Here is a 19,851-nt window from a genome sequence, read left to right as displayed (position 1 = left end):
GTTTGTGCTTGTGTTTTCTATGTATTAGTGCTCTTTCTTTTGCAATGATCATCTTGTGGGTGTGAGCAGAGGGAGACGAGGTGTCCTTAGAACAGGTTTTGGATGGTGACGATGCGACAACATAAATTAGTTATATTAGTATTGTATATAGTTTTTTAGTAAATAGGTTGTATATATAAAGTTTTAAATTTTATGGTTATTTTGGATGACTGTAAAGTTAATACTTTATATAATAGTTTATAAATTTTCTATCTTATTATTTATGTGACGACTATGATATGCTTTATAACTATATTTTGGGATGTTACATATTTCACCGATATATTAAGTGTGATAGTATTGATATATCACAATTTATCACAAGTTTTTTTTAAACCTTGTTTTATTATCAAAGTAATGAAAATATTATATGGCCAATGACTCTCAATTCCATTAACTATAGTTCTTAAAGATAAAGATATGATATCATTTGTTGAACACCTAAAGTCATGTAACTTATAGCCAATACAATTGATAGGCCAACTATCAAGTACTCTATAGAAGATGGATCACCTAGTCGGATATCAAAGATTGTACTACTAAATAGGTAATATCAACTATCACTAGCCGGTACCGAATATCGGATACCGAGTATTATGCTTCCCACACTAAAGCCTGCATTTATTCTTTGATAACCAAGTTGCTCACTGAGCTAGTATATCGCCTATCGGTACCTCCTTGTACCTGTCGGGGACACTCTAATACTAGGTAACCTAGCTAAGAAATAGGTGAAGGTGCTCACAGGTAAGTTAGTCATTGAGTCTTTAGATAAATGAGTTTATAATTCTGGTACATCCATATAAAAATCCATGGTCAACAAAATATACTTATACAAATTATTTTAACCAACTTTTTACTTTTATGCATTAATCTAAAATTTGATGAGAATCTTTGATCAAGTACTAGCTTAAGTGTTAGAAGATTTTTTTGTAGATAACCCACCTCTTGACAAAAAATGAAGGAGACTTAAACTATGAAAAGTTTGTGAAATAAAAAGATATTTTACATGTACATTCGATTCTTAAAAATTAAATATATAAAAATTGAAGATGATAAATAATGTGTAGAAATGAAAAAGTTATGAATAAATACGTGAAAAAAAAAAGTTGGTGATAAATTAAAAAAAATGGTGAAATGTGTAATTTACCTATGCTTAAAATAACTAACAAAATAAATGTATATTTTACTTTAAAGCATTGAAATAAAAACTCAAATTCTTCAAAAGACATGCTTTTGGTCATGCATTTGCAGGTTAATTAATTTCTTTATTTTAAAGATGACGTGCGCCCAACAATATTTTAGACCATTTTACACACAAAGAAAAGCTGAAAGAATTGTAGAAATAATTTCGAAACAATTATATTTTCATGACGAAATCATTGAACCTTTATATATTTATATAGGAAGTTGTTTATATAAATAAATGAACTGAATTTTGTTTAAATTTAAACACTCATATAAGACACGTGTCTCTGAAAAGTAATTGAAAACGATAGAGTAGTATTTCATTTTGACCATCGATTAAACAATCTCCTGTGAAAGCATATCTAGATATGGAGGCTATACACTCTTATTAAGATAATAGTTGAAAACTATTTTTGGCTATTAAACTATTCCATTAATCATTATCATCTTTTCACTTAGGAAACAACTGGCTAGCTCTTACCACCCTTAGATTGTGCTTTCCTTTATGCCATAAAAAATACTACAACTCCACCATCCATACCAAGCAATACATTCTCAAAAAATTATATATTTAAGGCATATTTCAGATAACTTTTAACTTTTATGGTATATAAAAGAGGTGAAATTGACTCGTTTGATTTTTAAAAAATAGGTTTAATACATCTTTTGGTCTCATTTTTTGTTTAAAATAATCATCTTTTTAGAAAAAAATCACTTTGGTCCCATATTTCATTAAATGTTGTTCACAATGGTCCTATGACAGACAGCGTTAAATTTTTAACAATGAAGTTTTTAGCGTGACAAATGTCTATCCACCTATTTAAAATTTATATGACGTGACTTTTTAAAAACATTTAAAAATAATTAAAAAACCCCTAATTAAAATCAAATTAGAAAATTAAGGTAATTAAAAACCTCTAACCCTAATTATTTTTAGAACCCTAATTACATTCATTTCATATTATTCTTTCTTACTTTACAAAAGTATACTATTTTAATATCATTTACGTTTGTTAAATGTATCAAACTAAAGTAGGGTGTGTTATGCTATTCTTACTCTATATTTTATCTATATTTTAGTACACATCTTCTTCTTTTTTTATCGCAATATACCACATTATTGATTTTTCCTTAGATGAAAATCTGTGTGTAGTTGCAATGGGCACCAAATATGATCTATACATCTGCAGCCAAAATTTCCATAGACAACGTAAATAAAGGTCAAGATCAGGATAAGCATGGAAAAATATGAAAGATTATCCACACCAAAAGAAGACAAAACGAAAAGCAGTATCACGAAACAAGACAACCTAAAGTCAACCTCGTCATCCTTCAAATTCCAAAACACATGACACAATCACCAAGCCTCAAACGTTGCCACCTCATCTTAAAATGTGGTCCCCACTGGCCCACACTATCACCACCATCACCACCACCTGATGTACATATCCCCCACACGTTCTAGTTTCACTCTGTTCTGAATTCTCTTTCTCATATCACAACTTAATCTTCTCCACTGTTCCCAAGTTCAATTCTTTTTATCTCTCCCAACTTTCTTCTTCTGTTTCCCTTTCTGGGTTTTGTTCTCTTTGCTTTCTTTTCCACTGACGTTCACAAATGGTTACACAAAAGTGTTGCCATAGATTCTTCAAGTTCCGTTTACTGTTTCTCATAACCACTTCCACTTGTGAATGGTCCCTGTGAATGGCCTAAACTGACCCTTACCAAAAGCCACAAGTACCGTATGCGCCTTCAAATTTTTTGACACACGAAGGGCAGTGACAGGAACGTGTTGGTTTCATAGGAAAATTATTATCAGTTTATTCCCTTCTTCTCACCTGTCTTATCTTGTCAAATCTTGCAGCTCCACTCCCTCTCTCTATCTCTCTCTCTCTGCACTTTTCTGTTTTCAAAAAGAACGAGCAAACTTAATCAAATGGTTGCTAAGGACTATGATCCCTTGACATGCGCGGTTGGTGTGAAAATGGGTAGGATAATGCAGTGTGTTGATCACTCAAGGCTTTTTTGGCTGTTTTTTGGTGTCTTCTCCCATGTTTACCACGAGGGGAAACCTCGGATTTAGGATTCTGCAACTACCTTGGAGAATAGAACGAACCGCTTTTTTGTTTGTTTTTGTTCTTTGCTTTTCTACTTTCTTTGCACTGAAGTTGTTGTCTGCAGACAACAGCTTTCGAAGTTTTGGCGATTGTTAGTTTAGTTACTTAGTTGGAGTGCATAGTTAAGAATTCAACATGTATTCCAATAAAGGGTATAGAGATGATCGCAAAGCTGAGCCTCGTTACATTGAAACTGACCCAAATGGTAGATATGCTCGGGTAAGTTCTGAATCATGTAATTTTGTGGCTTTTCATTTTCAAATTTGTTGTGGATATTTAAATCTTGTTCGAAATTGGATTGATTTTTTGTTATTTGAATGTGAAAAAGGTACTTTTTTGTGTGTATAAAAGGGGAAACAACTTCTTGATATTTCTTTGTCTCTAGTGAGCTCACTGAGCTGTGATACTGTGTTACTAGATTTTAGTGAAATCTTAGATAGCTGATGGAAAGAACTGATTCAAAAATAACGTGGGTAATCAAATGCCAAATGATTAGACATCTCAGGACAAAACTTAGATGCTCTATTTTAGATGCTTTTGTTATTGTTTTCTAAATAGAATTTAAGTTTCACCTATCTGTATAAAAACTATCTGATTAGGAAATAGTATCAAAAGCGACTAAGGTCCTGCGTATAAATTTGTCAAACTTTTTATTTCTTATGACTTATTATTTTGTCTCAATTTTCAAAGCAAAATCCTCTGAAGTTGAACTTCTATTACTTTTGGGCAATCTGTTTGAGTGGTTGGAAATCAAGTTTGCAAGAAAAGGAAATATATATAAAATGCTTTCACCACTTACAGTATGATTGAGTGGATTAACCAGGCTTCATGTTTAGTAATATGCTACTATTGTGAAGACCTTAGGGGTTGAATAACTTTACAAGATATTTGTGCGTGTGGTGTAAGTCTACTTTAAATAGCCATATTTCACTGCTTGCTTACTCTTTTACAGCAGACCTGTGGCATTTAAGGAAGGATTTTTCTGTGAATTCAATATGCAAATGATTGTTTTTGAATGTGTGCAAGTGAAAGCAGTCTCATCCTAAGAAATTTGATTCCTGCAGCAAATATTCCCGGCTTAAATTACTAGGGTTGTTTTGCACCTATCCTTTACTTGAGGCAGACAAATTAACAATTGAAAATGAATCTAGAATAAACCATCCGTTTGTAGATTTCTTAAAAAAGGGATAAGCTTGTGGAATGCTATCTTAAAAAAAATTGATCACTCACTTCCCTTTAATATCATCTGAATTTATCATAATTGTGAAAATATATTGCAAATGTGATATAACAGATATTGAATTATCAAAAAGTGTGGATATATGGGACTATGTAGGACTGGTATATGCATTAATTACTGAAAAAGGAAGTATTTGAATTTTCTTTTGATATTTGCAAGATATATAAACAGTGATGACATGGACGTTATGCTGTAAAACTATGTGGTGTTGAGTGAGATCATCATTTCAACAGTAACTTCTTTTCTCCCTAGCCTGGTTTGAGCTAAACAATTTCTGATTTCTATTTCAAGGAGCTATGCATATAATTTCTGTAATTCTTTACTTTAAGTATAATGGAAATTAGGATACCATCACAGAAATGATTTGATGTAAATAAAAGTGTTTTTGTGTGATTAGGTTGGAGATATTTTAGGAAAAGGGGCAATGAAGACAGTGTATAAAGCAATTGACGAGGTTCATGGAACAGAGGTTGCATGGAGTCAGGTCAAACTCAATGATGCATTTCGCAAACCAGAGGACTTGGAGAGGCTTTATTTAGAGGTTCATCTCCTCAGCACCCTCAAGCACCAATCCATCATGAGATTCTACACCTCTTGGATTGATGTCAACAATAAGACCTTCAACTTCATTACAGAAATGTTTACTTCAGGGACTCTAAGAGAGTAACTTCCTTTCTGACTTAAATCACATTCCTCCTTTCGTTTAACCTTCACATTTTAGTATGATGGTGTTCAGATTCATTCTATGTTAATCTGTACATCCATGGTATACTATATATTAAACTTCATATGATAGGGATATGTAGTTTCATGGCCAGCACATTTGGTAATGTTAGATTACTTGATTTGTTTTAACTTCACATGATATCCATGCATGATTTCAGAATTAACCTTTAAATCACTATAAAAAGTACTTTAACTGATTACTTTGTGACTTATGCAGATACCGGAAGAAATATAAGCACATAGGTCTGAGAGCAATAAAGAGTTGGGCTCGGCAAATCTTACAGGGTCTTGTTTATCTGCATGAACATGATCCTCCAGTAATTCATAGGGACCTTAAATGTGACAATATATTTGTCAATGGCCATCTTGGACAAGTGAAAATTGGTGACCTGGGTCTAGCAGCAATTCTCCATGGTTCCCAACCAGCTCACAGTGTTATAGGTATTTATCTTTTTCCTGCCAATAAATGTTGAAAATATTGACTGTTGAAACTCTTCAATTGTTGTGTTGAATTTTTTCCACTGTCCTAGGCACTCCCGAGTTCATGGCACCAGAACTATATGAGGAAGAATACAATGAACTAGTTGATGTGTACTCATTTGGCATGTGTGTTTTGGAAATGCTTACATCTGATTATCCATACAGTGAATGTACTAACCCTGCACAGATATACAAAAAAGTAACATCTGTAAGTTCTCATCGTGGTTTAAGGTTTGAAAATGTCAGTAGAGATATGTAGGATTTTATATATACTCGATTTTTCTGGCTTATGCTCAGGGGAAGCTACCAGCAGCGTTTTTCAGGATTGAAGACAGAGAAGCACAAAAGTTTATTGGCAAATGTCTAATAGCTGCAGCAGAGAGACCATCTGCTAAAGAATTGTTACATGATCCATTTCTTTTGTCTAATGATGAATCATCCATGGCAAAGATTGGAATTCAGAAGCCGTTTCTAAATTACAGCGAAATGGAAAAACTTCAACTGAGTGATGATTTACCAATGACTAAAATGTCAATAACTGGGAAGCTGAATTCACAAGATGACACTGTCTTTCTCAAAGTGAAAATTTCTGAGAAGGATGGTATCAATATTTACTTGACTCTTGATATCCTCTTTCATTCGTTATAGAGAAAATTTTATTCTGAACTTGTTTAAATACATGTCTGCAAGCACACTTTCACCTTAACATTTACTCTTCTTTGGTAACTGAACTTGATCGTTTAATTGAAGTAACTATAAAATTTTGTACCATTTTCACAGGTTCCTGTAGGAATGTATACTTTCCCTTTGACATTTACACAGACACCCCTGTTGATGTTGCAATAGAGATGGTGAAAGAGTTGGAAATCACAGATTTGGAGCCATCTGATATTGCTCGTATGATTGAAGGAGAGATATCTGTGCTGCTGCCGAATTGGAGGAATAGTAACTGTCCAGACAGCTGCCATACATTCAGTTATAAAGATGACAAGGACAATGAAGATCCTCAGCATCATTTCCACTCTATTTCTTCTTGCTCATCATCCCTAGAATCAATACTAGGCTCAGTCAACAGAGTGGATGACTTATTGAATGGATATAATTGGCTCCATGGTATGTCTCCATTGTCTCTACCCCCTACAACAATAGCTACTTGTGAAGTGTGCAAGTGTGAATAGGAAGTCACACATTGAATAGAAATAATCAATTTGAGTAACATATAATTGAAAAGGACCTACAAATCTAACATGATTTGGAGTTGAATGCAGTCTGAAATTCATCTGTGTGATTCAATCTTGATCCACTGATCTAGTGTACCTAAATGAATGATATGACTTTATACTTTTCACAAGATTCATGTAAGAAATGAAAACAAGAGTTTTTTTTCTTTACTTGCAGATATTCACTCAAACTTCCTAGGATTACCTATTGGAATTTTTTTTCTAGGATAAAATGGAGGGATTGACCACCTCTAAGGTTTAAGTTGTTCATACAAGAGACCTGTCACCAATTCCAACATAAAATCTTGAAGCTCAATGTTTATGGGTCCTGTTTTTTCTTATATATCACTCAATCATTCAATATGAGACTTCCAACTCTGGGATATGAGTTGCTGATATATGAAATCTGACATTACTTTCAACATAAAACCTCAAAATGACATTATTTTCAACATAAAACCTTAAAACTTAATGTTTATGGATCATGTTTTTCTTATATACCACTGAACTACTCAATGTGAGACTTTAAATTCATACTTGGATTTCTATCATTTCTATCTTTGGGGACTTAAATAGCAATGAATTGTTAGTAACTTCACTTTTGGAAGGAGCATAAGCAAGACTGTAGGCTTGGTGTCATGAAATCTTTCACATAATTGAAAAGGGAAACCTGATATCTTAGTTAAGTTTTATGGTGGGCATGAATTACTTAGGAAGTCCTGATGAAAATGTAGTGTATTTCAGAACAATGACATTGAGGAAATGAACCATATTGTTTTTAACTAATTATAGTTTCTGTGGTAACCTTGATGTAGTATTATTTGCAGGTGATATAGCTGATGATGGAAGTTCAATATGCTCTTCACATGGGATATGTTCCAACTCAAACTTGTGTTCAATGGATGAGGAGGAGGAACATCAAAAGGGTTGTAGAAGAAAAGATAAAGACCTCATCATAAAGAGTCACATGTGTACTAGATTTTCCCCTAATGAAGACCACAAAATTCTGGCAGGACCACAAACACCTTGTACTGGCAAAAGTAACAGGATGATAGACAATCGCAGACTAACTAGGAACAAATCATTAATTGATACGAGAAGCCAGCTACTGCACAGATCACTGGTCGAAGAGATAAACAAAAGAAGATTCAAGACAGTTGGAGCTGTGGAAAATATTGGATTTGTGACACCTTATCAGGTTACAAACAAAGTTTCAAATCCAGCATGTGGTGCTTTCGATCTGAACTTTTCAAGTACAAAGGGAAAAAACTTGAGAGAAAAAAAAATTTGAAAGTGACTCTGTCTTCAGCTTTCAAATCAAATACCAAAAAATGGATGATTCTGTGCATGGATAAGAGTAAATGATATGGAGTCTGTTGGAATGTATGTTGCATGGCTACAAACATCTACAAAATATGGTAATTTCAAAAAGTTAAGTTATGAATTTGTTAATATAACTTGTAAATAATATATATATATATATATATATATATATATATATATATATATATATATGAATAGTAAATTGTTTTGTATTGTAAAAATGACTAACAAATTTGCATCTATGAATGAATTGGAAAACAATTTCTTTAATAGGATAATGATATTTAGACAACACTTTTTTTTTTATTTGAATATTATCTACGTAGTATTATTATGTGTATTATTATGTGATTGGTGTATGGTAGTATTTATGATTATTATTATTGATTGACAAACTAAACAATAAATTAGTCATTATGTGTAAACATTAGACAATTACTCTCAAATAAGATGCTAATTACATGAGATGATTGTGTCATTAACTTATTTTCCTAATTACTAATTTCACACGTATACTTTACGTACAATGTATAATTGAATCTTAAACAATATACAATTATTTATTTATTGACTTTAGTGTATGATTGAATCTTAATATACAAATAACTATTTATTGACTTTAGATTACTATTCAACTCATTTTCACCTATCAAAACACCAAGAAACAATTTGCAATACTATTTAACTGATTATTTCAAGAAGAAGAAAAAGTTACAAAACTCAAACCTGTTAAGTTGATTAAATATGTTTGCTAAAAACTTGAGTTAATTGATATAATCAATTAAATCATATTTATAATCAATTAAGTTGTAATATAATTTACTAATAACTTATTTTAGTAAATTAAATGCACATTTGTAATTCTGAAATGCCTAAAATAAATAAATTAATCCACTTTAATTTATTCTTTATTATTTAAAATAAAATAACATACATTTAATTATTGAGATGATATAATTGCTAACTCAAGGTACACTTCCAAAATTATGCCAATTACTTAATATTGAATCCAAGAAATACCATAAGAATTTGACCCTTTTGATCTAATCCAAGAATTCACTAATAGTAAAATGAGATTTATAACAATGGACAATCCTTATCATGAAAGCTGTGGAATTACTCATTTGCTACATGCAACAACATACTATTTTGGCTATAATTGACATTCATGTGTTAAACTAAAATTATGACACACAAATCCCTTGTTCATGAAGTTAAATAATTTCAGTTGAATGTGGAATTATAGTGTTGAACACATGTTGGAGTAGGCTAGGAAGTGAACAAATTTTCTATTTGAGGTTGGGGTTGAATGCAACTTTTCCTATGCTGACTAGTCATGAACTTGTCCCACAACACTAAACTTTCAGGCCATCTAAAATCTAAACTTTCTGTCTCCACTGGATTTTTGAAAGAAACATTAGGGTGTGTGTAAAGAGACTGATCAACTTTTAGCAAAGAAAAGTAAATTAAAGAGAGTGATGAAATGTGCAATTATCATACATTTTTCACCTTATAACACTGTCTAGTTGGCTAAGTGGACTTTTTTCCTCACTCTAATGTGGTCCTCCCACACCTTTTATTATTTCTCCTACAGCCTGTGTTGTCATCATTTTGTGGTCCTCATCATCTTCTGCATTAACTTTTCTTCCCTTTATTTGCTTCAACACTTCCCATTTCCACACAACTCAACCCATGTTTACAGTTTTTACATCTTCCATTTTTCTCCATTGGCTCTGATTTTCATGACAAAAGTTATCAGTATTAATACAAAACGTAATTGAATAATGGATAATGATACCTTAAGAACATTTTTTTGACAAAATTTTAACATCGTCTACGTGTCATTCTGTGATTGGTCCACGTTGGTGTTTATGATTATTATTATTGATTATGAAATAATTTTGGACTAATCACATAATGACACGTAAACGATGTTAAAATGTTTTCAAAGTATCATGATCATGCTTCTAAGTTGTGGCTACCTTTCTCACTGTGATTGAAACAGTTGAAAAAGTTTTATCTAAACTGCAGTTTTTCTTATCATCAACATGATTTACACAATCTTAAAGTTCACAACTAAAATTAAGAAGAAAAAAATATCCCTAGTGTCGGCATGTGTGTATAAAAGAACAACATCCTTCTTGTGTCAATGTTACATACGGATATCAAAGGAGTGTCGGTGTTGGAAGCGACTACTTCAAGGGTTTATAAGTCAATGTTTTCAACTCTGTTAATATTGCTTCAGAAGTTCATTAAGATTCATTTAGTTAGTGAAATGAGACTTCTGTAGTGTATAAAGTAACTGATAATTGTTATCATGTTCAAGTATGAAGTTAGTATCCATCAATACGTGACAGATGAATAGTAGATTCATAGATAAATGTGAATGCCACATATTCATCTTTATTCTCTGTTCCCCACCACAAACAATGCCATCAGCATGTTATCTTCTTGCCCATATATTTATTCCAACTATTCCACATATTTATCCCAAAAACAATCTATGTAGTTCAACAAATATATAAATTGCAGTCCTAAAATTGAAGCAAGAGATGAAGAAATTTACAATATGGTGTTCTATCAGACCAAACAGAAAGAGGAGCTACAGATTTTGTAATGAATTAATGGGACCAATTCAGTTCTCCCAATATGGTAAAAGTTTTGATAAGTTACATTTTTTTAGGAACTACCTATACTTGCACATGCATTTGTGGTAAATATTTAAGTCTACTAGGGTTGACTTGGAAAAGAGTTATGGCCACTGATACCAAACTACCAATCTAGCATAGTGTTTTTAGTTGGCCAAGGGCTAGTAATGATGTACTATTCAAAGTTCCATACCTTTGAGGATTGTTAGTAAGTTACTATAAAAGAAGCAATATGTTTGATGTGTTTTTTCTGGTGTTGCGTTCTTACAGGAACACTGGTAATAAATCTCATCATTTGATAGCAAACATTCACAAACACTGGTTAAGGGTAAATTCTTGAAAAATAGTGATTAGAATAAAAATCTGTTTCTTTGGTTGTTAATTTCTTTATTTTCTGAAGGAACACTTGGTCATGTTAATTCTATCTAAGTAAATTCTGCTATTTATTTTGCAGAAGTAACATTTGTCTGATTGCACCAACTTTTCGGACACTATGAGGGATACAAGAAAGATGACTGTTTTCTTTTCTTTTACCTTTTTTTTTTCTTTTGCAATTGTGGAGTCTGCTTGTTGCAACTAGTAATTTAAAAAGACTTTAATATAGACACAATCAAGTCTTCAAAGGACATCTGATTGGAATTTGACATGATAGATGAACACAAGCAAGTGAGCTGATAGCACACTCTTGAACTCAAATTCCTTTTGGCAACTACTTTTTTTAATTTGTGAAAGATTGATACAGCATTATATGAGAGTTCAGAACAAAAGTTGGTCCAGAGAAGTGTTACTTACAAGACTATACACATGCATTGGATAATTCAAAAATCTTTACATTCCAAGTAGAGCCATATCATACCAAATTTGCTCAAATGCTTTGACAATGAGATCATGGTATTCCCTTGAATTCAGTGAAAGATAGCATGCAAGCAAGTTCTCCAAATCTTTTGATGCTCGGATATTGTTCTCCACTATCATCTCCACCATTGATTCCCTGAAGTCTCTTTGTGGATCAAGTGAGGACTTAACAACAGCAAATCCCTCTGGAAACCCTGTATCCACTGAGGCCTTGCCTGCTTTGGATGAAACACTCCTTCTTGCATAGGCTTGAACTTTCTTGCTTGCAAGTTTGGGAGAATTGACTCTAAGTCTTATACCAGTAGAATTAGCAGAGGAAATTCTAGATACTGGACAGGTTTTTCTGTCTCTCTTAGTTCTGCTGCTTTCCTCTTTGCTAACTTTAACAGCTTGAGATTGATGAGAATTTACCTCATCAAATTTAGTTGATCTTCTCAAATCAATGGCTTCAATGACCTTATCATCAAACTTCACTGGCTTTGTCAATATTGGAGGAAGGCCTAATTGTGAAATTGTGTCAAACCCATCAAGATTTTGAGAATTTCCAGTGAATGGTTCATTTTTCATGTCAATGATGATGTCATTGGTGGAAGAGCTAACTCTACAACTGCATTCAGAGGCTACTCCATTAAGAAGGTCAGGAATAGTGAACTTGTCACACTCAGACTCAGATGAAACATATTGATGGAAGTTTGATTCATAAGAACTCTCGGAGGAGGAGAGATAATAGTCAGAAGAGTGAGGTGGATTTGGCTTAATCCAATTTGTGGAATGAGAACTAAAACTTTCTATGACTGGTGAAGAGACAACTGTGGGAGAAGGCTTATAAATGGTTTTTCTCTTGGTTCTTCTTTTAGATGATCTTCTTGGTGAATCAATGAATATGTTGTCTGAGTGCTTAGTGTAAATAGGAGAGTTGTATAACTTACCAGTTATGTTGGGTTCAATGGAGAAACAATGAGAGTATCTAGGTTGTGACCTTTGGGAGGTTGTTGGTGAGGTAACTTTGTTCTTCATAACATGAGGGCCATTTTTCTTCCTTGATTTGCTCATATCTTTGAGCTTATAGAACCATGCATTTGGCATCATATCAGACAATCTGAACCTGTTATTACCCATCAAGGATATGAAACAAGCACAGCCTTGCCTTCTCTCTTCTCTCAGTGTTTCTTTATTGTGATACCTCACAATTGTTCAACTTCATGAGAAATGAAAGATTAGAGAACCAGAAAACATGGTTTATAATAGGAAAAAATCAAGTTGGTGGTCCACTGCATAAGAAAAGTTCCAAAATAAAAGCAAGGGGACCAGGTATGTCCACCCTGTTACTTTTTCTCATCATTTCTTCCAGCAAACATGCACACATCTATGTTGGTCTCTAGATTGCAACAGCATTTAGCTTTTGCTTTTTTTCTTCATATCTACTACGTTCATCTCAGTTACAAAATCCATGGTAAAACAACAAGATTCTGCCCAGAACAAACCTTTCCTAAACTTTATTCCTTTTATGCAAAGGTGATGCCTAAAGATATTTGGAATCTTAATTTCTGCATAGAAATTTACAAAAGAATATTAAACAAAACCAGCTCATTGTTTAAGAATTAACTATCAATCTAATAGCTCATGTCTAAATGGATTTCACTTTAATGCATTTGGTGTAATTTATTGTAGATTTTACTAAGTTAAATGGCATCAATGCTAAAAGCTTATATGGAGCATAGGCATCTAAGTAGCTTGTAGGTTGAAGTCACTTTAAATATCCTAAAAGCAACATGATTACCGTCCATCACTACTTTTGAATTTCTTTTTTAAGTTTTCTTATTTATCCCTCTTATCTTATGTATATCGAGTGTTTAAGTATAACTTAATTCTACAAAATCAGATTATAAAATAAAATTTATATCTTCATTTATATATTATAAATTGATGTTATGTTTCGTAGAGATAAGACTTCCAACAAATACTTTTTAAACATTTAATCCAATTACATTATATTGTAATTTTTTTAAACATTACATAATTTTGGCCGTTTATTTTTTTTATGTACGAATTAAATAGATTTTTATATTCAGATAATATTCTAATTTTCAATCTGATTATTTAATATTAAATTTAAAATTAAAGGAGACTAAATAATTAAGATAATTTTTGAAGATGTATAGGGTGTTGTGATTAGGAAGATTTTGTTGGTAGTTGAAGGATTGAAAGTCATAATCAGGTTCTCCACGCTTTGTTTGGACTATGCATGTATTCAACATTAAACATGTAATCATGAATTTAGCAAACACTGGCCAATGCTGATTTCATTTATTCCCTAATTCCTGGCTTTAGGAATCATTGCTTAATTTGCCTTTTTATCCATAAACATGTCTTAAACAATCCTTTTATTTGCCTTTTTTTTTTATAAAATTCATGATATACTTTATTATATATCTGTCATCACATCATGAAAATTTATTACATAAAAAAAAAAAACAAAGACAAAGACAAAGACAAAAACCTAATCAAACCAAACCCATGTACAAATGAAAAAATTTCTCAAAAAGCCTATACAAATCTGAAAATGAGAAGAAGAAAAAAACTGTCAAGAAAACCTATACAAATTTTAATAACCCTATTATTAAAAAAAATCTTAGCTTAGTGTAGAAAGTAGAACCAAGTATCATAAGCTATATTTGTGCAGAATTTATTCACGAAAATATAAAAAAACTTAAAAATTCATGGATTTAAATATGAATTTTTTTTCTTTATGTTTATGCGTTTTTATTTTATTATTGTATGTTAATGTATATTTATGTAATGTCTCTTTTAGAAAAAGGTTTACACATCAACAAAATTAACACTATTAATGTAACAAAAAATCTTAAATAGACATGGGTAAATTTTTAAAATTGAGAACATAAATTGAAACCAAAATTTCATATAAAAAGAAGTAAATTTATATTTTAACCTAGAATAAAATTTAATCGAATTTGTAACTATTTGAAAATTAATAAATAGATGCTTTTAAAAAGTTGTAATTATGTTTCTAAATTTAGGGTTAAGTGTTAACAATCTTAGTTTCTAAATTTATACATAAAATTGGAATCCATTTCAATTTCAAACTTTGATATATTTTCACTTCCAAACTATAAAAATGAATTAAGATAGTTTTTTAACCCAATAATGATAACATTTTTTAAAGTGTCAAATGATGTTCTAAGTTAACATTTGAGTTTTTTTTATACAATTTGACACGCTTCAACCCAATGTCAATTTGAAACATTGTTTAATGTATAAAAAAATTAACATCGTTGGATTACAAACTATATTTATTTATTTTTAAAGCCTGAAAACCAACACTAGTAGGAAATGGACTTTTAGGGTTCCTTTGTTGGCCAAGGTAGGGACAATGTACTCATTATGACCATTGGAAAGCTAAAGCACCCAAGTTATGTGTATGGCAATGGAGCTGTAATTGGTTTTTGAGATTACTTTGACCTTTCACAAAGAAGTAGTGAATCCTTGAGTCAGGAGGCATTTGAGGAATATGGAGCTCCAAATGGAAGAAATAATCAACCAAAGCATGAGTGTTATGGACCAACGCTCCATGGAACAACTACAACAACAATAACAAATACAAAGAGCGCTTGAAGAAAAGCTTTAGTCCATGACCCAATAGATTATGGAGTTACCCACTAAAGTTCTGAAAGGACGTCGTGTGAGCACAAAAGGCTTATGCTTTATTGTAGATCATATTGACTACACTTGTTACTATGAGTTACTAGTTGATGAAGATCCCCCACATGTAGTGGCCGTAGGATGACAACTTGAAAGAGGGTAGATTATTCATGGTGCTTCTCTACTGTCCCACTACGTGCATGTGATGATTGATGAAGTTTGAGATTCTCATGCTCGAGTGTTTGTGCCAGCTTCAAAAATCTAATTCTCGGGAGAGGTCTTAGGCACATTTATAGTTTGACTTAAAGCATTTATCATGCCATATTTTGTCCCACCACAAGTACTATATATTGTTATTCTTAATACTTTTATGTAACATTTTATAAAAAAATGATTCATATCTTTGAAAATCTGTATAGTTCTTCCTTCTTGAGAAGAAGGTCTTGCGTCAACATGTTAACAATGAAGATGATGACATGGCAGAAATAGAGGATGATCTTTTAGGAAAGCTCCATGTTAAAATTACACAGGTTGAATAGAGGATTGGTAGAATTTGAGTGTGAGTTAAGTGTATTTCGCCCTAATGTCATGTGCCAATGTAGATTACTCTAAATGATGCACTAGAGGTCATTGAGGGAGACAGGATCTTGAATATTTCAATAATACAACTATGGTGCATGTAAGATTTTTTATTGTCTTCCATATTTAAATCATGGAATTGTTACTTTTTAATATATATATATATATATATATATATATATATATATATATATATATATATATACTTAACTTTCTTATTACAAGTACATGGACACAATCATTATGGACCAAGGTTGTGCTCCCATGTATGGATTTATTGAACCTCAGATCATTCAACCTTCTATATACACACTTCATCACAAGCAAACATATTTGCAAACATGGATGTTTGAGTAAAAAATAGAAATGTACTTTTCGTCATACATTGATGAGTGTTAACTCATTGGCAAGTAAAAAAACCGGTAAGACCGAGTATCGTATCCCAAGAGACTCGTATAACACTTTACAATCATATAATATTCTAACTAATTTAGACTAAAGAATAATTTCCTTTAATGTGAATTGGTGCAATGAAAATAAACATAATTCATAAGTAAAATATTGAACTTCTTGTGGTCAAAACACTAGGAGATGAAATGATTAGAATTGATATGGAATGGAGATGTTGGAGAATGATTTCAACTATTACACTCTCATGCAAATGCACATAACTTCTTCAATTAAATGCTCTTGTCAACCTACTAAGTTACTCAAACTCAATCCCTTGGTGAGAGAGCCTAGATTTACTCATTAAATCTCAATCCCTTGGCAACCTAACAAGTTCATCTACATTAAAATTAGAGGTTTAAGACAACTAAGGGTCCAAGCTCTATCCCGACACAATTTCCCTTAGGTGTTTAGTCCAGTTCAAGGTTCACACAACATTCCCAACATTAAGCAAATCCTAAAATCATGCTATGGTTGATCAAGTCACAACAAGCTTTAAGCAAAGGAAATAAGCACTAGCAAATAGTGAAAGAAACTTATATTCATTCAAAACAAGTTCATTTACAAGTGAGTTTCATAGTTTACATCATTCCCCAACAAAAGGAACTTAGCTCTCCATAGTCATGGAGAGCTTGAGCTTATAATGGAAGAAAGTGGAAGAGATGAAGACCCAAGGAAGAAGAAATGAGAGTTCTCACTGCCCAAAATCAGCTCCCACATGTCCAAAGGGGTGCTTTCGAGCTTCAGCCGCCAAGAAGATCACACCCTCGTTCCATGTGAGCCTTAAATAGGTCTATGGTGCCAAGTCAGCAAAAAGTCGCATTCAGCCCCCTTTTGGGGCGCCCAGGCGCCACATTTTGAGTGAAACAGAGCATCAAAGGGCGCCCAGGCGCCACATTCTGGCACAAACAGCGAACTGAAGGGCGCCCAACCCCCTTTTGGGGCGCCCATCGTCATGTTTGCAGAGAGACTTCTTCAAAACATCCTTTTTTGGCTCTTCCTTGGCTCCCCATTCTTGATAGTTTAGATGCTCTTCAAAAGCACATAAAGTTCCTACAAAATTTAAGGAATTAGTGATGAAAACTGGTGTGTGTAACCTAAGCTGAAGTTATTTACAAAGCTAGATTAAAGAGAGGATTAAGCATGTTTCAAGCTTCAAGAGAGTTTATTTGGTAAGAAAATTGCACCATATATAATAGTAAGAATTACCGTTATCAATGAGTATGAGTTATTGTTGGGACGGATCAACAAGTGTACCGAGTCGCACAAGTAATATAAAATGGTAAGACCAAGTATCATATTCCAGAAGACTCTCGGCACTAGACAATCGTGTGATAACAAGATTAATTAAGACTTAAATAAAAAGAGATCATTGGTTTTGAATGCAAAAACTGAAAATTAAATATGAATGCAATTAATCAATAACAAATGAGCACAGAGATGAATGAATGTTGATTAATATGAGATTAATATGTTGTTGGGGTTAGATTTCACCAAGTTCCCTCTCATGTATGTAAGAATTCTTCTTTATGAATTAATGTTAACGTCACTCACTAAATTACCTAAACCCGATCCCTCGGCAAATAAGCATGTCCCAAATTACCAGTTTATACAATTCCTAGCATTCCTAGTAATAAGATGTGAAGATAAAGAGCTTAAAAATGACCATGACTCATATCCTCATCCTTGAGCAATATTACTCTTGGGAGTAATTCAACAAGAACCTGAATTGTAAGGAACCTCTTGGCACTCATGCAATTCATAAATCATGTTAGTGAATGAGTTAAACACAGCAAGCACTAAAACAGATGAATTACTCTAACAATTAATGAAAAAAATATGAAATTAAGAATCAATTCAAATACATGAGAGTTTACAAGGTTACATCATCCTCCAACAACAAATAGAGTTTAGTTCCCCAAAGACATAGAGAAATTATATGAACAATGGAAGAGAATGAGACAAAGATCCCTAAGAATTGGGGAAAGAGTGTGTTGCTATGCTGCTCTCTGCCAAAGATACCAAACCTAGAACCCCAGGGTCCTTTAAATAGATTCATAAACGAGCAAAAATAGGGTATGGTCCAATAGAGTTGAAACAGAGCAAAAATTGGGCCTGATCCACAAAACCTGACACTCAGGCACCCCCTTAGGGCGCCTGGGCGGTGGTCGATCCTCATGTAAGGCCTGAGCTTCGAGTTGGGTGCCCAGGCTTCGAGACCCCGCCGCCTAGGCGACCAGAAGGGGCGCTCGGGCGGTGGACATCGATTTTCAACGCTTAAGCTTCCATATAGGGCAACCGAGCTTCGTGTTGTCCCTCCTTCTGGTGATTTTCCAAGCCTTTCTAAGCTCTATCTTCTTCGCTCTTCATCTATGCTTCCAGTATTACTTCAATCTCTATCAAAACAAAGGGGAATTAGTCATAAAATCCTTGAAATCAACCTCAATCTCTTATTCACACAACTTAATGAAAAAGCATGAGTCCAAGCAAGTTTCTAAGTGAAAAATGGTGCTTTTAGTATCAAAATCACATCACAGATAACGGTATTTTCAATCGTTATCAGTTACTAAATGTAATATTTTGTGAAGGTTTACTTCATTAATCGACTAACTATTTGTGATTCATGATAGGGCTCATTGGCAACTAATGGTCATCATACCAAGACAATGCACAATTGTATGGTTTTGTTCCATGCATAAGAAGATGAAACTTAACTTGAAATCCATTTTACAAATAAATGTTACTTTTTTCAATATTATCTACTTAGTTATATTAATATTAACCTATTTTTCAAATGTTTCAAATTTAATTACAATTGTGGGTAAGCCTAAAGCACATCAAATTCAAGTACTATATTCAAAGGTTGGAATTCATTGATATTTAAGTTATTAATTTTTGAATGTCAATTTATAACTTTGATATGTGATTATTTTCTTCGTCAGGTTTAGTATAACAAGCAACCAGATTCACGGGCATGTGGTTATAATGTCATGTCTTGAATCAAAACCATCATTCAAGCAGAAATTATAGATGATTGGTCTAATGTAATAATATATATCTTTCACATATTACAAATCACATTAAACTTTAGACATTAGTATGCACAGATAATGAAGTTGTGTTATTTTTACAATTTTTCAAGAATGTGTCACCTATAATAGATGACTGATAACGGTTGAAAAACAGTTATTTTCATATGTCAATTTAGACCAAATTACACCCTTTAAGACTTAGAACGAGCTTAGAATCAAGTAAAACTCAATAAATGAGTCAGTCGAGAGTCAAAAGTTGTTTTTAGCGATATTATGCTTGTTTTGCATTGTTTTGTAGTG

At 32.6% G+C, this 19,851-nt stretch overlaps 2 protein-coding genes across 5 annotated transcripts; one reads left to right on the top strand and one right to left on the bottom strand.

Moving 5' to 3' along the window:
- The first annotated feature begins 2,586 nt into the window (after positions 1-2,586).
- Positions 2,587-8,393, top strand: LOC106752432 (probable serine/threonine-protein kinase WNK4). 4 transcript variants are annotated; one of them, XM_022777130.1, is made up of 8 exons: positions 2,587-3,560; positions 4,741-4,813; positions 4,979-5,244; positions 5,525-5,748; positions 5,838-5,995; positions 6,085-6,388; positions 6,568-6,900; positions 7,823-8,393. In XM_022777130.1, the coding sequence occupies exons 3-8, from the start codon at positions 5,006-5,008 to the stop codon at positions 8,296-8,298; spliced, it is 1,734 nt and encodes a 577-aa protein (XP_022632851.1). In that variant the 5' UTR covers positions 2,587-3,560; positions 4,741-4,813; positions 4,979-5,005; the 3' UTR covers positions 8,299-8,393. The 4 variants fall into 4 exon arrangements, with proteins under 4 accessions (XP_022632851.1, XP_022632852.1, XP_014489602.1 ...); XM_022777131.1 differs by lacking the exon at positions 4,741-4,813 and having other exon boundaries at positions 2,587-3,212; XM_014634116.2 differs by lacking the exon at positions 4,741-4,813.
- A 1,281-nt stretch (positions 8,394-9,674) lies between these two features.
- LOC106752476 (transcription repressor OFP4) lies at positions 9,675-13,287 on the bottom strand. The gene is made up of 2 exons (XM_014634161.2): positions 11,771-13,287; positions 9,675-10,063 (listed from the first exon to the last, which is right to left on the bottom strand). Exon 1 carries the CDS (start codon positions 12,950-12,952, stop codon positions 11,807-11,809), a length of 1,146 nt encoding a protein of 381 aa, XP_014489647.1. The 5' UTR covers positions 12,953-13,287; the 3' UTR covers positions 9,675-10,063; positions 11,771-11,806.
- Positions 13,288-19,851: the final 6,564 nt, after the last annotated feature.

The sequence above is a fragment of the Vigna radiata genome, unplaced genomic scaffold (assembly GCF_000741045.1).
Source record: "Vigna radiata var. radiata cultivar VC1973A unplaced genomic scaffold, Vradiata_ver6 scaffold_158, whole genome shotgun sequence".
NCBI lineage: Eukaryota > Viridiplantae > Streptophyta > Magnoliopsida > Fabales > Fabaceae > Vigna > Vigna radiata.
Note: the sequence above shows the minus strand (reverse complement) of the source record. Positions and strands in the feature narration are given on the sequence as shown.

What these genes read in the sequence shown, in the direction of transcription:
- LOC106752432 (XM_014634116.2), top strand. Translation starts at nt 3,477, where the DNA reads ATGTATTCCAATAAAGGGTATAGAGATGATCGCAAAGCTGAGCCTCGT. An exon ending in TATACAAAAAAGTAACATCT is followed by an intron (nt 5,996 to 6,084) that starts GTAAGTTCTCAT and finishes GCTTATGCTCAG; the next exon opens with GGGAAGCTACCAGCAGCGTT. An exon ending in GAAAATTTCTGAGAAGGATG is followed by an intron (nt 6,389 to 6,567) that starts GTATCAATATTT and finishes CCATTTTCACAG; the next exon opens with GTTCCTGTAGGAATGTATAC.
- LOC106752476 (XM_014634161.2), bottom strand. Translation starts at nt 12,952, where the DNA reads ATGGGTAATAACAGGTTCAGATTGTCTGATATGATGCCAAATGCATGG.